Source organism: Pangasianodon hypophthalmus, chromosome 6, assembly GCF_027358585.1.
Source record: "Pangasianodon hypophthalmus isolate fPanHyp1 chromosome 6, fPanHyp1.pri, whole genome shotgun sequence".
Taxonomy (NCBI): Eukaryota; Metazoa; Chordata; class Actinopteri; order Siluriformes; family Pangasiidae; genus Pangasianodon; species Pangasianodon hypophthalmus.
In genome coordinates this window covers 29,797,001-29,815,676 of record NC_069715.1, presented here as the reverse complement: position 1 = coordinate 29,815,676, position 18,676 = coordinate 29,797,001, and the positions used below count along the sequence as shown (strand labels likewise).

At 39.3% G+C, this 18,676-nt stretch overlaps 1 protein-coding gene across 1 annotated transcript in view; it reads left to right on the top strand.

Moving 5' to 3' along the window:
* Positions 1-18,676, top strand: part of hipk3b (homeodomain interacting protein kinase 3b) — a 49,490-nt gene that overhangs the window by 4,882 nt on the left and 25,932 nt on the right. The window contains exon 2 of the mRNA XM_053235073.1: positions 6,657-7,893. Coding sequence (XP_053091048.1) covers positions 6,659-7,893 — 1,235 coding nt within the window. The 5' untranslated portion in view covers positions 6,657-6,658. The remainder of the gene's footprint in view (positions 1-6,656; positions 7,894-18,676) is intronic.

Genomic DNA, 18,676 nt, shown 5'->3' with positions numbered 1-18,676 from the left:
TTCTGTTCATATTGATTTCTGTTCTGTTTTAAAATGTAATTCTTTATTTAAAATGTTTTTTAATTTATTGATTGAGCAAATCTGTGCAGTGACGTTAGCGTAAATGATTTTATAAAAGTTTTAAAATGGTAATTTATTACCTGCGCGTATATTAAAAACTGTTTAAATCTAACTTCTGTAGGTTTGTGTGTGGATTTTTCCCCCAAAGCCACAAGCAGCCTCATGTCCTTGATTATTGAACAGAAATAAAATTCCCCGTCAGTGGTGACGTGATTCCTGATCGTAGCTTTAATGTGGTTTCGATTTGAGAACTCAAACGACCTGTTTTACTTTTTTAATCCCTGAAAGATTTAAAACCGAGGTGAAGGACACAGAAACGTTCTGCAGAAGTTCAGAGGAACGTTCGTCACGTGCCGCTGCAGTCTGATCCGAAGTGAATCAGGCGTAATCAGGACGATTAAATGCCGCGGAGTCACGGGCCGCGAAAACAGAGCAGTCTCTCTGACAGCGGAGAAGTGGATCACGTTCACGAGACGCCAATAAAACCGCACATGACCGTGTTTACTACGCGATAACGCCGCTGCATGACCGAGATGCGCAGTTTAATCAGTAAATGTGTTTAGCTGAGGAACAAACACACGACCTGACCTACTTAACGAGCGATAAAAACAACCGGATAAATAGTGCAATCTTTTTTAATTGAAGCTGCTCGCATGCAAAGATTACAGGATAAAAACGTGAGAACGTGAGACGGCACGTGCAGCCATGACTCACTCGCCCACTTCCTTCGATTTATACGTTTAGTCATCGGTTTTTTCAGTCATCTGGAATTGTAATATTCAGCACATGATATTTATATAAAACATTCATTTGGAAATAATTTTTTTTTCTCACTACATGTGAACATTTTTGAAATTCACTCAAAGCTTCAACTAACACACACACACACACGTTGTTTCTCCCCTTTTTTTTTTAGCTGTAGATTCACTGAGCTTCAGGTGCATTTGTGAGGTCATGTGGTGCAGCGCGTGCTTGCTCATTGGACACAGCGAATAAACAGGAATAGTAGCGCTCTGTTTTATATTTTTTCGTAAAAAAAAATGTACAGTTCTTGAATCACATCGTGTTGAGAAATGAATCAGTATCATGATTTTAATATGAGTGTTTGTGCAGCTCGATTAGGATGAAAATCGGGATGACGATGATGATGATGAAATAATCATTTCAAGCTCTGTTAATTTAAACAGTTTGCTTGGTTTTTGTGCGTAAGTGGAATTCGGGGAAAAAAAAAGTTGTTGTTTTTCAGAAAAACCAGATGAGTCGAGCGCAGATGTGCTGTATCCATAACGCCGGTTATTTAAAGTTTGTTTCCTGTTTTAAAAACACCACACGAATACCGCGGAGATCAGGCGGTGAGAAGTGACGGCACAAGACACAATCCATTTGGAGATGATTTCATCTCTGGATCCAGCTCAGGCTTTGTCCTTGTTTCGCTCTGTGTGTGCTTCTGAGCTTTTTTTATTTGTGAGATTTATTTTTTTTCAGCACCGTTAACACCACAGCCGTGCCTGCTTTTCATGTACGACCCTTTTTTCCTTCATGAAAACTTTCACTGTCGTAACAGACGCTATTTATTTTTCTCACTGTTTGTTTCCAAATTAGGCGATCTACCTAAAAGAGCAGCGTTTTCAGTTACGTGGCATTATATAAGAAAAGCTGCCTCTTGGTTATTTAAATGAAAAAATGAAAGGTTGAAGTCTTCCTAGAAATTCTGCCAAAGAAAATTCGAATAATGCGTTGCTTGATACATTTCTACACTTTAACCTTATTAAAAAATGACACACTTTATTGCTGCCTTCGTAATTTACTATGAAAAAGCAAAGAAAACGCCCCACACCGCAAAGTTCCTACTCGTACACTCGGAGCAGCGTCCTCAACCTTGAGTTCAGCAAGTGACGTCAAATCAACATGGCCGCTCGCCGCATCAACCATAAACACAGCAACATTTTTGACCTTTAAATGAGTTTTTTTTTTAATTTTATTCACAAGTTTTAATTTTTAGATCAAATGAAATAAAGAAATATTCGCTTATTAAGTCTTTAACATTGTAGTGACTATACAGTTCACTGCTTTGAGGAGGAGAATATACATCACTCTTCACAGTTAGCTGGCGAGCTGGTTGCTAACAAAAGAAGAACAAGAAGGTGTCGATGGTCATGTTTTTTTTTTTTTTTTCCCCACATTGAAGCTCAAACACATGGAGGTCGAAAATGAGGTAATTTTGCGGCATGAGTGTATACACGAATACGCAAGTTGGAAAAATTCCAATGTTGTTTTCCGGCAATCTGTAATACACGGGTCGTCATCTGGCGGATTGTGGACTAGACGCGAACAAGTCGCGAACTGAATACTTGGGGAATAAAGTTCTCCAGCAGTCCCTACAGCGACTCGTTGTCTAAACGTAAACCAGTTCGACTTGTGTAGCAGATCCTCTGTTGCAGTTTTATCCAGTCAGCTGCATTTATGTAAATTATATAGCTAAAGGCAGCTCATCAAACCAGAGACTAGCTACAGGGCTTGAGAGCTTTTCTTTTTCTTTTTCTTTTTTTTTTTTTTTAACCCTCTGTGTTCTGAGTAATGAACTGACGACACGGTTTGTTTAAAGTTTAAAGTTGACTACGAAAGCAGAATGATTGGGATGAGAAAAAAAAAATTCGGACTCCATGAAACTCTCGAAAAGCTGTCGTATTTTATAAGCATAAGCTAATCAGTAACAGTTACGCATGAAAAGGTAACTGATGTCGCTCTTTTATTCATGTTAGTCGCTTATCTGGACATTTGTAAGCACTGGATTTTTATAAGTTGTAGTTAAATGCTTTTGCCCTGATAATTATCCAGCTAGCCTACTGCTAGTAAACTAGAAGGGCTCAGTGTGCATCAGAATAGGGCTGGGCGACAAAAATGACAAAAATATCATCACGATTCTTGAAGATATATTAATTAATGAGTAAGTATAAAGGTGTATTGGCAAATAATTTATCACGATATCGATATTAAATCGTCATATCGTTCAGCTCTAAATCTAACAATGCGTTCAGTGGTACTTTCCTTCTATCAGTCTACAGTTTGTATTTCATAAACAAGCCCACGGTCACGCCGACGAAGGACGCAACTTCGAGAGTCCAAAACAAAAAAAAGTTGTCTTTCTTTAGTAGAAGCTCAACAGCTGCCCCTGTGTTGAGACGAAACAGGAAATGCTGCAGCCTCTCGGGTTCAAAGTTACCCAAGATGACATGGCTGAGAAATCTTGAACAATCAAGGACTGTTTTCTCTCTTCTCTCTGAGAAGGAAAATATCAAAGGCTTGGTGACTTTTAGGCTGGCTGAGGACTTGATCAAATTTTTAAACCCCTTAAGATGGTGAAAACACTGGGAATACAGCATCATGGTGCTGCCTCTGAAAATGGTGGATTTAATAAAGACCATCGGAGAGGGATGCGAAGAAACCTGCAGAGAAAACCTCAAACCCAGCAAAGCACTGATTTTTCTCGGGAAAACAGATAAAAATCTATACCGTGCAATACTGTGGTTTTGGAACCGTGTCCTGTTTCATTATATTTAGTTGCTCAGGAAGCAGCTCTAAAATCTTAAATATTAGAATTTTATTATGTAAAAGCTTTTAAAACATGGTTTACATGGAAGACTGCTCTTTATTTTTTCTGCCAAACGAAAAGAATTGCTCAGATGCACGTCACGAGCGCACATTTAACAGTTGTTCAGGATGCTAGAAAGGATTTCTTTTGTTCACTCAATATAGGAAAACCACAAAAAATAAGACCACACCTTTCTTTTGTTTGATGTGGGAATATAAAAGCTTTTTTATGTGCAGGAATTTAAAGTGTAGAATAAGCTGGGAAAATCATTGTACTGGAAAAGGATGGATGTTTGCAAAAAGGGTGGATGTGTAATAAACCCAGAGAGAATGTATTACTGCTGAGCATAAAGGTTCATGGGATGAGGAGAAAGTCCACTACAAGTGAAGACACGTGCCCATTTCAGTATTTTTATTTTTTATTTATTTTTAAATACCCCATGTCGACTTGCCCTCATCGTTTCTCACTGTCACAATCATGAGAGCCGTTTGTTAGGAACCAGTCAACATAACTGTAGACTTTGGGAACAATTATGGAGGACAAGACGCAGGCTTGAGCAATAAAATGATGAAATACTTTGTAGGTCTTGATATGTAATGAATAAAACACTTGTAGACATGCTGTTATAGGAAAATAATCAACAGTGACTTGGTGTGAAGAAGCGGACTGGCTGTTCCCCCCCCGACGCTGCTTATTTTCCTGTAACATCACTTTTCAAAGTGTTCTATTCCTCTTATACCACACCTATTTGCCAGCGCTAACAATTTTTAAGTTTATGAAAGAATGTGATGTCCGTGAAACAAGTTAGTTCCTGTTGTCACTTATGTTATAGCAGCTACAAACAGACGTTCCTTCACCAGCTTCGCTTTTTTCATTCTTGAAGTTAATAAGACCAAAAAATGCAGCTTGTCGTGTTACTGACCGAAAAAAAAAAAAGAAAGAAGCAAAACGTAACCTCTTCTGTCCTGAAGATGTCGGAAAAGTTACAGCTTTACCTCTGACTTTTACGAATTGCTGACACTGGAGACTCCTTCCATACAGAAAACTTCACAATATTGTACCAAACAATTGTAGCAAACTGACTGTTGATGTAAATTTGTTTATTTTCCTAGCTAGTGAGTCAGACGAGAACACGGGAACTTTGATACATTGCTGTTCACTATTCGAAGTAAATGTGTTGTACAAATTACGAAGGAAATCTCTTCAGACATGTTTATGCTTAATACAAAAGGCAAGGGAGTTCTTAATTTAAAATCTGATCCATGTTGAGCGAGTGGCCACTTGTGAAATGGCTGTTTAGCGATGAGGCTTGGTATGTTTGGCTGAAAAATTAAACCAAACCTCATGTGAACACACACATGCACATCTGTGAACACCTGAGCTTACCAGTAAAGACCTCCGAGATGATCTTTTTAAAGATGATGGAAGCATGGAGGGGTGGGATTATAGGATGAGGTGCATCACAGCCAGAGGTGGTGTTTATTTTTTTTTTTAAAATACTAAAAGATGAATGATCCCAAACTGTTTACCTTCATATTCAAGCTCTAGGTAACTGGATATTCCATCTAAACAATGTGGTGCCATTCTGCACACCAGGTGTAGGGAGTGGCCTGATTGAGGAAGGAGAAAATTCAGGTTATGTCCTACTCAAAACCAACCACTAATGCGATGCAAATCTGGCAGTTGTTCTGACTGTGTTGTATCGTATGGATAAGAAAAACATTGCCGTTATACATAGTCTGTGGACAGCAGTGAAGAATGAAAACAGGTCCCTTAGAGCCTTAAAAATCTTTTGAAAGTTTGACAAAGATTTATGAAGCTGTAGGAGCTTTTCAGGGCTAGAGAAGAACCTATACAGTACACAATAGTGTGCGTCAACGATTATTGCATCAAGCCGCTGCTTTGTTGGAGCACAGTGTTGGTTGGCCTCCAACTCAGGATGACTGAGGTCTGATATCCTTTCTAAACAGGCTAGAGATGATTGAGTGACTAGTTGTTGGATCGCATGCTTTCTTAAAGGAGTTACCAAAGTTGGGCTTTAAAAAGAAAAATCAGCAAGCGAACAAAAGCTTAAACCTGCTCAGAATCTTGGGCTGCTTGTCTGTATGACTTTCCCGAGGTTAAATATTGTAACTAAAATTCTATATTTGAAGGAACGTGAATTTTGGACGCCTATATCGCCTTTTTAAACCCAGTTTATCTATCAATTCTGTATCTCTATACAGACAATTTTTCTTGTCGTTCATCTCCATAAAGGGAAAATTTGGTGGGAATTTTAAGATACCCCCAAAAGTAAAAGTTGCCTACTCCAGACAGCTTCTGTTTGGTTTTAGAGAGAGAAATATCTTTCAAATATGGTTTCCCTCCATGACGTTTTGCATTCAGTCATCCCTATGGATTTTAATGAATGTGGCAAACCTAGCATAGGTCCGTGATATTTCTGGATTTGATCTTGAAGAAGGGTTTTTGTCAGCTGCTTCATCAAGTCATCATGTAGAACATTGTCTGAAAGGTCAAGGGAATCTGTGGATTAATTTCTGGAAAATCTCAAAAGTGAAAGGGGAAAAAAGGTTCTTGCTCTGAGATGTAGATTGAGAAAGAGCTGTGAAATAATTTGATTGGACTGCCTGATATCTCCAGGTTCCCCCCGTTTGACCTTGAGGTCGGCGGTACCCTAGGTGTGTTCATGGTGCCCTGAGATGGTGTTCCATCCAGGGTGTTTTCCCACCTTGCAGTGTTCTTGGGACAGGCTCCGGATCCATCGCCCCCCCGACCAGGATAAAGGGATTACTGAAGATGAATGAATGAAAGTTATTGCTGTTTTTGCCAGGGATGAAAAAAGGGTCTTGTCATTTTTAACAAACTGTTTTCTGAGTGTGATTAACATGGTTTAGCAAATTCATCACAAGTAAAATATTTCACTGTAGATCTTTCCACTTATTCATTTATTCAGTGTTGTGGTGGCCCATGTTAGTAACTCTTTTTTTTGTTTTTTTGCTCACAGGTATGGCCTCACAAGTCTTGGTCTACCCACCACATGTTTATCAAACTCAGACAAGTGCCTTTTGCAGTGTGAAGAAACTCAAAGTCGAACCCAACAACTGTGTTTACCATGAGAGGGCCTTCCCACTGACTTTTTTGAATGGTAGAACTCTTGGCGTTGGACAGCCAACGAAATTTGCACCGACGTACAAGACACGGGACTTTGCAGGGGGCAGACACCGTGGGGACTTTCCAGTGCAGACTGTCGCTGTACAAGGTGTGCAACGACAACCAACCAGTGCGGCAGCACATCACCAAGAAAGAGGTGTCCCGTTACAGGGCAAAGAGCCGAAACATCTGGAAAAAGGCAGGAGCAGCGGTGGAGCTACAGGGGCATCTGGAGGGGTCAGGGGCGAGGACAACGGGAGTAGTGGGGGAGAAGGAGTTGCCGGTGGAGGGGCTGACGAAGACAAGGAAGAAGACAACTGTAGTTCTAACTTGCCGGATGGTTCCCAGCGATGTGGTTTGAAACGTAAGAGCGAGGAGCTGGAGAACCAGGGAAACGCCATGCAGATAGTGGAGGACCTGTCAATGTTGCCTGCAATGTTGCAAACGAATGTGGGGAACCCGCCAGTTGGGGTCCCGTCAGCCGTGGCAGCGGGGCCAGTAAAGCAAGGAGGTGGAACTGGCAACGGGGATGGCGACTACCAGCTGGTACAACATGAGGTGCTTTGTTCGATGAAGAACACCTATGAGGTGCTGGACTTCCTTGGCCGTGGTACCTTTGGTCAGGTGGTCAAATGCTGGAAACGGGGCACCGGTGAGGTGGTGGCGGTAAAGATCCTGAAAAATCACCCGTCCTACGCGCGGCAGGGCCAGATTGAGGTCGGCATCTTGGCCCGTCTGAGCGGAGAGAATGCGGACGAGCATAACCTGGTGCGGGCTTTCGAGTGCTTCCAGCACCGTAACCATACCTGCCTTGTGTTCGAGATGCTTGAGCAGAACCTATATGATTTCCTCAAGCAGAACAAGTTCAGCCCACTGCCTCTAAAGGTGATACGGCCCATTCTTCAGCAGGTTGCTACCGCCCTGAAGAAGTTGAAGGCCATGGGACTGATCCATGCCGATCTGAAGCCTGAGAACATTATGCTTGTGGATCCTGTCCGGCAGCCGTACCGGGTGAAAGTCATAGACTTTGGTTCCGCCAGCCATGTCTCCAAAGCCGTTTGTTCCACGTACCTCCAGTCGCGGTACTACAGGTATGTATGTAAGGTTAATGCATGGGCCTTTGAGTTTTGTTCCACATGTGTAGTGACAACACAACTAGCTTCACGTGTTCAAGCGTTTTTACCTGATTTGATTTTGATGTTTTGGGTAAATCTTGATATGCGTTCAATTGTCCGTCAAATGCGGCCATTTTGCAGATTTTCAGGTGTGACTAGACCTCGTCTTGTCTTACAGTGGCAAGAATTTATCAGTTGTCACAAAGCAAATATTGACAAGCTAAGTATTCTTATAAGGGGAAAAAATGAATAGTCTGGTTTACAGACTTGATTTCGACCTGATTGTTCTACTAAGCAGTGAGTCTTCTGGAGTCTGTTTTTTGTTTTGTTTTTTTTTTTTTGCTCCAATAAAAAGTCTTATGCTTTCTCTAGGCAGCAAGGTTTGGTTTTATCGTTACCTTACTATATAAATGATTTTACGCTATACATGGTATGTTGTTGCGACTGCAGCTCACTGGGTAATTATGACTTACTAAGTTATGCAAAGGTTACAAATAATCGTAAATTAGATATGAATTAGGGCTGGGCAACGTCATAATATAATATCGGTGCTGTGATAAATTGTCGTATACTTTTTGGTGATAGATTTTTATTGATGTATTAATATCTTTTTTTTGGGGTAAAAAAAAAACTACACTCTGATTGTAAGCAGCCAGTTGGATGTTAAGATTTTTTTTTTTAATCTTTAAAATTGTAAAATGTTTTCCTTCTTTTCAGTATTAATTTGTTGTAGTAGCCATTAAAGTATCACTAAACTCAATTTTTCATATTTTTTCCCCCTGAAATGCCCATTCCTAAATATTAGATATACAATGCAATACAAAGGTAAATCCAAAGCCTAGGTGTTCTTTACAGTAATAACACACAATAATGATGTTTTTTAAGCAATCTTTTCCTTCATTTTAATCAGGTCAAATAACATTTGAGGTCTTGTAAAAATGCTGGAAAGGAAATGTCATCTATGACAAACATCCTGTCTATTCAGGAACCACATACCAACTCTGTAAAACAGTGTTACTGCTGCTGGAGGGGGGTTTATAGTCAGTTAGTATGGGAAAGGAAGCAGTGTTTCTGAAAAAATGCTCCAGCACAATAGGTTTTTTTTTTTAAAGAAAAAAAAATGCAGTAACTGTTGGGAGCAAGAACTTAATTAAAGAATCGTAAGCAAACTTTATAAGACTTGATGTGGCATTGAGTTTAAATGACATTCCTTTTAAATGAGTTTTCATCCGTCTAAACATTTTTTTTTAAACTTTTATTTTTCCGTTATTTGTTTTTGTGCAATAATGTCTGTCTTTTGATTTATAAAGTTGACAAAATGGAGAAGGCAGAAATTTAATTTGTAGCAACAAAAGATTCAGTGTGTTTTGTTTTCACAAATGTTCCTCTAAGCACGGTTAAATATAGAAAAAAAGGTCCGAAGTTTGACGTTTTCCCTTCTGGAAGTCAGATAAATGTTCTCTAATAACTGGTGTGCCTATTGTTTTGTATTTATAACTGTCCCTGGTCTCTTGTGTGTCGTTTTGGATCCTATCAGCTGGAGTATTCTCCCAAAATAACAAATAAAATTATAACACAACATAGCTGCAAGCAGCGATTGGTGGGCCCAAGCACCAAGGGTGCAGTAGTGTCAGTTTGACGAGCCAGTGCTGGCATGTGGATGCAATTCTGCCACATCGCTGAACATACATGGGCCAGATTGCACAATGTACAGTGGAATTATGCCACACCTCTTTTTTGAGCAGTGTGACATGTTAATTTATTGCCTCGCCATTGCAGCGCTGTTTAAGATATCAAAAATGTCTTTGACTTTTAGCCAAGAATGTCTTCACATCATGCTGAACAAAATTTGGTTTCTATCTAATGAATCGTTCACAAGTAGTATATAAAAGTATCAAGTATCTGCCAGAATGGCCGACTTCCTGTTGAGCAGAGATCATAAGTGTGATTGTGAAATTTGTCTGTCTTAAAAAGACCAAGATGTGTACCAGATTTGGTGCACGTAGATGAAACTGGATGTCAACAGTGAAGAACAATGTCACAGTCCCAACCCCAGGGCCACGCCCGCGTCCAAGCCTTTGCCAGATCCTGATGGTCAGCACTTCTGATGCGAGTGCCAAGTTTTGTGGGTTTTCAAGCATGCCAAGAGCCTCAAAAATGCAAAAATGTCAGTAGAAAAAGAGCAATAATAATCCTAACAGATTTCTACCTTAGACGCTTGAGCCCTAATTTTGCATTTTCACACCTTTTAAATGCAAAAACAGGCAAATTTTAGACAAATGAAAACTATCTGACAAAAACAAGTCGTAGCAGCTGAGTATGTTTCTGTCTCGAGTTAAGAAAAATGAACCTGAAATACATGTTACATAATCAAGACTGACCCAGTTAATCTCAATGAGAGCTTCAGTCCTGTGAGAATGTTTACATGGAGCGCCGAGTTCCAGAGCACATGTCCTTACTGGGAGCTCTCTTAAGAACACAGGAACTTTGGATTAATTAGCGTAGATGCTAGGGGTCAGTGATGGGGCTGAAATATCTTAAATAATACTCGAAGACATCTTTACGATACACTCGATGTATTAGGATGTGTAATTTTGCTTCTGCAGGCTTTTTTCCAGCATTAAGGAGATTCAAAAAACAACTGATACCAAAATAACAGCAAGTAACAAAAAAAGCAAGTAACAAAGGAGACGTCCTGATTTAAAAAAAAATATGTATGTATATATATATATATATATATATATATATATATATATATATATATATATATATATATATATATATATCATAATGTCATTGATGTCTTTGTATCGACAAGCTCTGGAAAAGTTGGCAGAGTTTTTCTGACATTGTCCATGATATTTACATTTTATTTATCACCTTGGAAAATATTTACTTCTTGCTGCTGCTCTTTTAAACCTGTGAGGAAAGCCTCCAACTTTGAGCGTCGCTTCTAACCTCCAGCCGAAACTCTTGGCATGTGACACACTGGTGATGGCCGGGCTACGCCTGCTGTTGCTGCTTCTCCAGTGAGAGTAAATACCCAAACATACAGATGGAAAGGGGGTGGGGGGACGAGGGCTGGAGAGAGCTGAGCCGCCTAAAATTAGCTGACGGGAGGCTCGCCAGCACAGTTTGACTTCTATAGATGGTGAAGTGCGCTGGCAGTTGGAGTGAAATGAGTCAGGATGAAATGCATGCTGGAGAGATCGCCCCAGCTCTTGGTCAAGGTCACCAACTTAAATAGTCAGCTGTTTTTTGTTGCTTTTAGAAGGTGGAATAGAGATAGCCTACTCCAAAGGTGTTGGGCGGGGTGAGGCGGTGGTCTGGATTAAATTTTGAAGCAACTTAATGCCAGTTCTTTGAGTTAAAGGGGTCGTGCACTGAATCATTCCCATAGAGTGCGTCTGCGGTGTTTTGTGACTTTTTATTACGACTCTGATATTCATTTTTGCTAATGGAAAAGTCAAGTAGGCCCTAATTAAACACTTCTAAGCAATAAACATGCCGAAGCTCACATCAGCTTCTGCAGAAATGGCATGGAAGTCCTTCGTATGTTGTGTAGAAGCTTCACATCGGACTACGCTGCTATGAAAAATTTGCAAAAGGTTTTTTTTTTTTTTTTTTTCCCCCCATGTAAAAATGCCACATGACCCAGTTGGCATATGAAGCTAGAATGATGCATAGATAGCTGCACAGGTTTTTCTGAACTCATCATCCCCCGGAAGCCCCGCCCTCTTCACCGATCTCACGTTATTATAGTGACGAGATCAGTGCTCTTGTCTCGACTCTGTTTTCTTGCTTGAAATATGTGCCGACGTTGTGTCTTTGTTCATTAAAGTGAAATAAAATTCCGGTTTACGTTTGTCTTTGCTAACATTAGACATGTATATAGTTAACACCAGTTAGCTATGTTTATTACAGACCAAATAAATGGTGAAAAACTGCACTTTTTCATACGAAAGGGAAAGAAAAAGTTAAATAGGCAACTACAACGAAGTGTCATATCTAACACTTGTTAAAATACAAATAGATTTGATAGTAATGATAATTAGAAAGTGATTAGAAACAGTAGCAGGAGAAACTGGAGTGTGTGTGTGTGTGTGTGTGTGTGTGTGTGTGTATGTATATATATGTATACAGAGTTTTACGGTAAACACCAGGCTCTTGGGCGGAAAAAGCTGCCACTCGTCTGTTTTATTTAAACTGTAGATGCTAGAAAAGTTGCTCGCATGCTCACGTTCTTAGTAATTTCTGTCCATAATGTCTTTTTCCTAGAACAGGAAGAAGGAAAGTGAGCATGTGAACTTTTCTATTGTGTACATTTTAATTAAAACAGAGAAGTGGCAGCTTTGTTTTCCCCTCACGGTTACCGTAAAACCCTGTATATACAGCATACACACACCCCAGTTTCTACCTTAGACAATTGATTTGTGAAAGAAGGATGACGCATTATTCCTCATCAGGGCTGGAAGTTGTGCTTTATTGTTTGCTTGTGGCATCATGTCCTCCTGGTTTCTGTGTCTTTGCTGGTGTAACTCAGCCTCATCATTCATTTATGAGAGCCTGCTTAAACCTGCTGTTTCTGGCAACCGAGTAAACAAATGAGCTGTACTGTATCATGACTAGGTCACTAACAAATTCACAGTATAATTTGCTTTATTTCAGTGTGAGTAACGGCGCTGGGGCGAGTTCTCAGAGATCGCCGAGAGAATGAGAGGTTTTTGTTGTTGAGAAAGAAATGGAAGGATGAAAGCAGCTCGGCTTCTTGCTCTCTGTGTGAGAACGCTGTGGGGACATTTTTCAGCAGCTGATGTCACGGTTTTGTTTTGTGATTGTAGGCAGGATGAGGCGTCCGTGCCGAAGAGAACGCTTACTTCTCTTCTCTTCTCCTCTCTTCTCTTCTCTCTCTCTTTTTTTTTTTTTCTCAGACTCCTGGCTTTTAGAAGCAAAACGGAAGTGGTCGTTCCTCTCATGAGGTTTCAACATCCTTTGTTTCTTTTGGTCTCAGTTGTTTTTTGCTCCATTTTTTCCCTCCTAATTCATAAAAACGCAAAAACCTTTCGAAGTACCAATTACACTATTAAGAATATTTCAAACCCTTAAGAGTTCTTCGGTTGTCCCTTTATATAGAGTTTTCTGTGTAGAACCATGCAACACTGTGTTTCCCCATCAGAAAGAGTTTCCAGATAGTTATCATTAGCTGTTATTGCTGAAAGAAAGAAAGAAAGATCATTTATATATAATTCAATCAAAGAAACTCGGAAGTTAGACCGGCAAAGCCGCTTTTGCTTCTTTACATATGCAAACGTTTATTCATACATTTCTTTATTTATCTGACAGTCTTAAAAATGTAGCTTATATAACTACACTCTTAAAAACTTAGAACCTTTAAAGGTTCTTCACTTGTACCTGTCGGGAATCCCGTAAAGGTTTTAGGTAGAAGCCAACAACACAGTGTTTTCCAGTGAGAAAGCGTTCCAAGTAGAACAATTTTAGGAGGCTAAGAACCCGTGATTATCCAGCGAACCCTTGAAGAACCTTTCGTAAGAGTGAACCACGATCTAAATGTTAAACTCCTGACAGGTTCTAGATATTAGGTAGAAAATAATGAGCAATAATTAGGAGTTTTACTGCACACTTACCCTAAAAATACACACGAAAAGGGTTCTTCAAAGGTTCTTTAAGGGTTCAGCGGATAATTAAAGGCTCTTGGCTTTATTAAAAAAAAAAAAAAAAAAAAAAAAAAAGGGTTCTACTTGGTTTTACTTTTTCTCATAAACAGCTTGTTCTAGGTTTCTGAATAGAACCTTTATGAGAACCTTAATGTTCTACGTAGAGGTGTAGTAACATTTATTGGGACTGTCTGACAAAATAAACAACATTTATAATGTAAATATACTGATACTCAGGACTTTTCCGGTGTATATTCTGTCTTGACCATGGATGTTTAAACCCAGGATAATCGTAATGAATCAAAAACTAAGCAGCTTTTACATTTATCTCTTTTTATCTGATATTTGCCGTAATATTTGTCAGATTAGTTACCTTTTGGTGGTGTTTCCACTACAGAGCTGTTCTCCTCGTGCATTTTGCATGTTTCATTTCCTCACAATTCTTGGAAAATTGCTTTTGCTTTTTCATGAATGCTTAAAAAAAAAAAAACACAACTCTAAAGTCACTTAGGGTGAGTTTCAGTTCAATAAAGCGACAGTTTGTTCATCACATTCTGTTTAGAATGAAAATTTATTATTACAGTCTCCTTAAAAAACTGACTGCGAATACAGTAGCGCTGCTCAATGATTATTTTTGCAGACATTAAATAAAATGAGTGTTTATTTTTTTATATTATAAAAACATTTATTTGCTATAAAACATTTATTTATAATAAAATAGCATTTTTATTGGCTGAAAAGGAGTACAAAATGTTAGCATTAAATCAGCTGCTTCAATGCAGTTTGTTAAATAATAATAATAATAAAAAAAAAAGCACTTTATAAAAATTGATCATGATATTGATATTATATCGTTATATCGTCCAGCCCTAGTGGATACACACACATTTCTAAAATGTAGAAATTGCCACTAGGTTTGTGTTATGAGTATTTATTTTTGTATTTATGTAACACTTTTGTTTTTTTTTTTTTTTTTAAATTCAAATATCAACCACTAAAAATGAAATAGAAACGAAAGATGTTTAGAAAATGTTTAGGAAAGATTTATCAGAAATGGTCATCGAATGAAAAAAATTAAAACATGTAATAAAAGTAATAACAATTGAAAACACTTTGAAAATATTGAAAATATTTTTTTAAAAAAAGTAAAAATTAAATTTAACTTACTGGTCAAAGCATAGAATTGATATTTATTTATTTATTTATTTAATGTACATATATTTGTTAATGTATTTATTATTTCTCAGCCGCTAATAGCTACAGCTGACTACAGACGCTACACCACGTTTAATTTTGTGAATCATCCTGATCTTGTTTCGATGGCGGTTTATAATCCAGCGGCGCACTTTCTTTCATCAGCTAGGAAGGGAAGGCGACATGTAGTTCCTCGAGGTTTCTGATGTTGGTTTGCAGAAAAACAGATGTGAGAGGTAGGAGATGAACCTCTTCCCTCTTCCTGCCGTTATTAAATTCTTTCCCACGAGTCAGTGAGATCCGTTCTTCACCGCTCGGCACGCTCTCGGTACGCTTCCTGCAGCGGTGCTGTCTCTGGCGACTTCCATAGCGGGCTGCAAAACAATGGAGGAAAAAATAGCATGTGTACAGTGTACAGTACGCACGCACGCTTTTCTAGCAACTGTTTTTTTCCCCCTCTCGTTTGCAGGAGATGTAGCGTCTCAGAGTTTTACATTCGATGTTATTGACATGAATTCATCAGGCAGTCGGGATGTAAACCTCACACTTCAACATGATACGATTTAGATTCCTAAGGCAACGATTCAGCTACAGATGTTCAGCTAAATTCATTTAACTACCGTATACAGATATGTGCGATAAATCCCAGAATTCGTACATCGACACGTCCCTGTTTTTAATTTTAACCAGATCGTGAACTCTTTATTGAACTGAATCTTGCCCTAAGTGACTTTAGAGTTCAGTTGCTTTAATAAATTCATTTAGTGACCGAGTTGATTTCGTTTCCTCTGATCAATATGTGATCAGCTTTGTTCAGAATATGGAGTAGGCCTGCTGTGCATTCGCTAACGATAATGATGATGATGATGAAGATGGTGATGGTGATGATGTAGAGAAGGACTATTTTAAAAGTATCAGCGTTATGGGCAAATCATCTTGCAAGTCAGTCTAAAAATATTCTCATTTTTACACACCAGCTGTTTATCCCTTTTCTATAATAATTAATTTTTGATTGTTGCCAATTAAATCTATGCAGCTGTGAAAAATCGCTCGATCGTTACGCCCTGTTAAGCTACTTTTGACCTTTTTTTTTTTTTTTTTTCCTTTTCTTTCCCTGAACAACTTTAACCCGATCTACTTCTACTTCCGAGTGGGCGTGTCAGAGCGTATCACGCCACCACAGCGTGGATCATTTTCCTCTAGCAGTATGTTTGTTGTGCTGCAATCCTCAGCACTCAGAGGAAAAGCTAGACCTCCGACACGGGAAAGTGCAAACTAACATTCATTGAACTCGGAATTCCAACGTCCACCTTGCCGAGTTCTCTGACGATAATCCACATGACGCCACAACATTACGTCATGGTGCACCGTCAACACTAAACAGAATTCCCTTTGCAACATTTTCTGCTTGATTAAACTGGATTTTTCTTGCTGTGTATTTTTTTGCGTCGTGAAAAGATTGTTTAAAGGCAAGTCCACTGATTTCATCCCAAATACACTAACGCAATAAAAGCTCACTTTTTGTTTTGAGTAAAGATGAACAAGACAGTTAACCTACTGCGCGTTATACATCATTTCCCTTCACTAATCATGCAGATGTCGATCTTCTTTATGTGTTTATCAAATTCAGAGACTAGGCACAGATATGATCTTGCTCTGGGCATCCATGTTTTTTTCCGAGCCGAAGCGCTGGAACGCTTTCGGGAAAATCGGCATTGGACCTTTTTGAATTGCAATCTATTGCAGCATTATTCTGTACTTAAATAAGGCGAGATGAAGTTCTGCAGATCCCTCCAGCCTTCGTGTATGGAGCACGAGTTAAAGCCAGCGTAGAGAAACAAAATGCTGAGCATAGCGCTGGCACACTACAGAGACTAAAATGAGCACAGGCAAGTTGCCCAGGATGTCAGAAGTGCCCTTTATCACGGGACACTAATCTGATGTACGACTATCCTCCTGTACTACAGAGCATACGGGGGAAAACAGGAATTACTGAACCCAGCATTTAAAAAAACTACTTTTATTACCAAACTTAAACATCATCTCTGAGGTCTGTTCTGTCAGTGCATTTGTTTGATCATTTCTATCTGAAAGCTTTTCAAAAGATCGTAATCTGGATGCTGGTTTATTGCAGTTTCTGTAAATACATGCTCTTACATTTCAAGAGGAAAAAAAAAATTACAACAAGAGTCATTTCCTCTGACTCAGCTGTGGGAATTAACGTTTAAATTCTTTGCTGCTTTGCACGCAACAGAGACAGAGATTAAACTACACAACGTTACATTTACTTTGAATTCATCTGGCTTCAATAAAGCTTTACGGAAATGAATATTTACCCGAGTACATGGTTGATTAGAACCTTTAAACGTTTCTCAGTTAAACACTGAATTAAATTCTGCGTGTATTTGATGCTAAGGCCCTGTTCGGATTGGATCATTTCATCAGCAGAACGTCAGTAAACACGTCACGTGGTCATGTGACTGCGTAGCGTCCGAGCGGTCGAAGAGAGACTGGAGTGAAGAAGAGGCGCTGGCTCTTAATTCAGTTTGGGACGAACCAAATTTCCAGCAACAGATTGAAAATACGATAAAATAATAATCACAAAGTATAAGAGAAGCATCTGTATTTTTTGTTTCATGTCTCGGGAAATGTTTAATATCTAGCGGAGGGGCATTGATGCACGCTACGAGATTAAACACGGAAAGTAGCAGCAGTCAAACGTTAGGAGACATTTGTATAGAAAATCACACATGTGTAAACAGATTAAAATGATCAGGTGAGCGCTGGCCTGTAATTTTCTCAGAGGAGGACGGAGAAAAACACAGATATCCGGCCGGAGATAAAGTCACAGAGGAGCTCCTGTGAAATAGGAGGTTATCCCAGGACCCCGTGTATATTTAATCCTGTCCTGATGGGGCTGAAGTGTGTTTTTAGTCATGCAGATATATCTGAGGACTGAACGGCGACGTACTGGCTGACTAAAGCCGTATTCGGACAGGATTAAATTTACACGGGGTCCTGAGGTAACTTCCTGTTGTTATGGAGCTACTCTGTGATGTACTCTGTGCCATGTCGGCGTTTTTCTTCGTCCTCCTCTGAGAGCGCAACAGGTATAAAGCGTGACTTTATATTCACATATGCACAATATCATCAATTTTACATTTTCTATAAATAGCGACTAGTTGTATCACTGACAGTTCTTTAAATATGTAATGATGCATGTGACGCATGATTGAGGACGATTTTTGGCCTCTGGTTCTCTCTTCACAAGCCAAATAAAAAGCTTCTTGTCTTTTGTTGACTCGTCAGATGCTGAAGTCGGACAGTGAGTTGTATTGGACACTTTGTCTGGGAGCAAGGAGGCGTTAGAGCAAAGTGTCTTAGCAGATCTCTCCTTTTTCCTCTCTCTCTGAGGATATCAATGATCTGCTTTCATACTGTCATTACGCAGTCACGGTGTATGATCAGATGTTTACCTCACTGTTTACGCAGTCGCGGTGTATGATCGGATGTTTACCTCACTGTTTACTCAGTCACGGCGTACGATCGGATGTTTACCTCACTGTTTACGCAGTCGCGGTGTATGATCGGACATTTACCTCACTTTACTCAGTCACGGTGTATGATCAGATGTTTACTTCACTGTTTACTCAGTCGCGGTGTATGATCGGATGTTTACCTCACTGTTTACGCATTCACGGTGTATGATCGGATGTTTACCTCACTGTTTACTCAGTCACGGCGTATGATCGGATGTTTACCTCACTGTTTACTCAGTCACGGCGTATGATCGGATGTTTACCTCACTGTTTACGCAGTCGCGGTGTATGATCGGACATTTACCTCACTTTACTCAGTCACGGTGTATGATCAGATGTTTACCTCAGTGT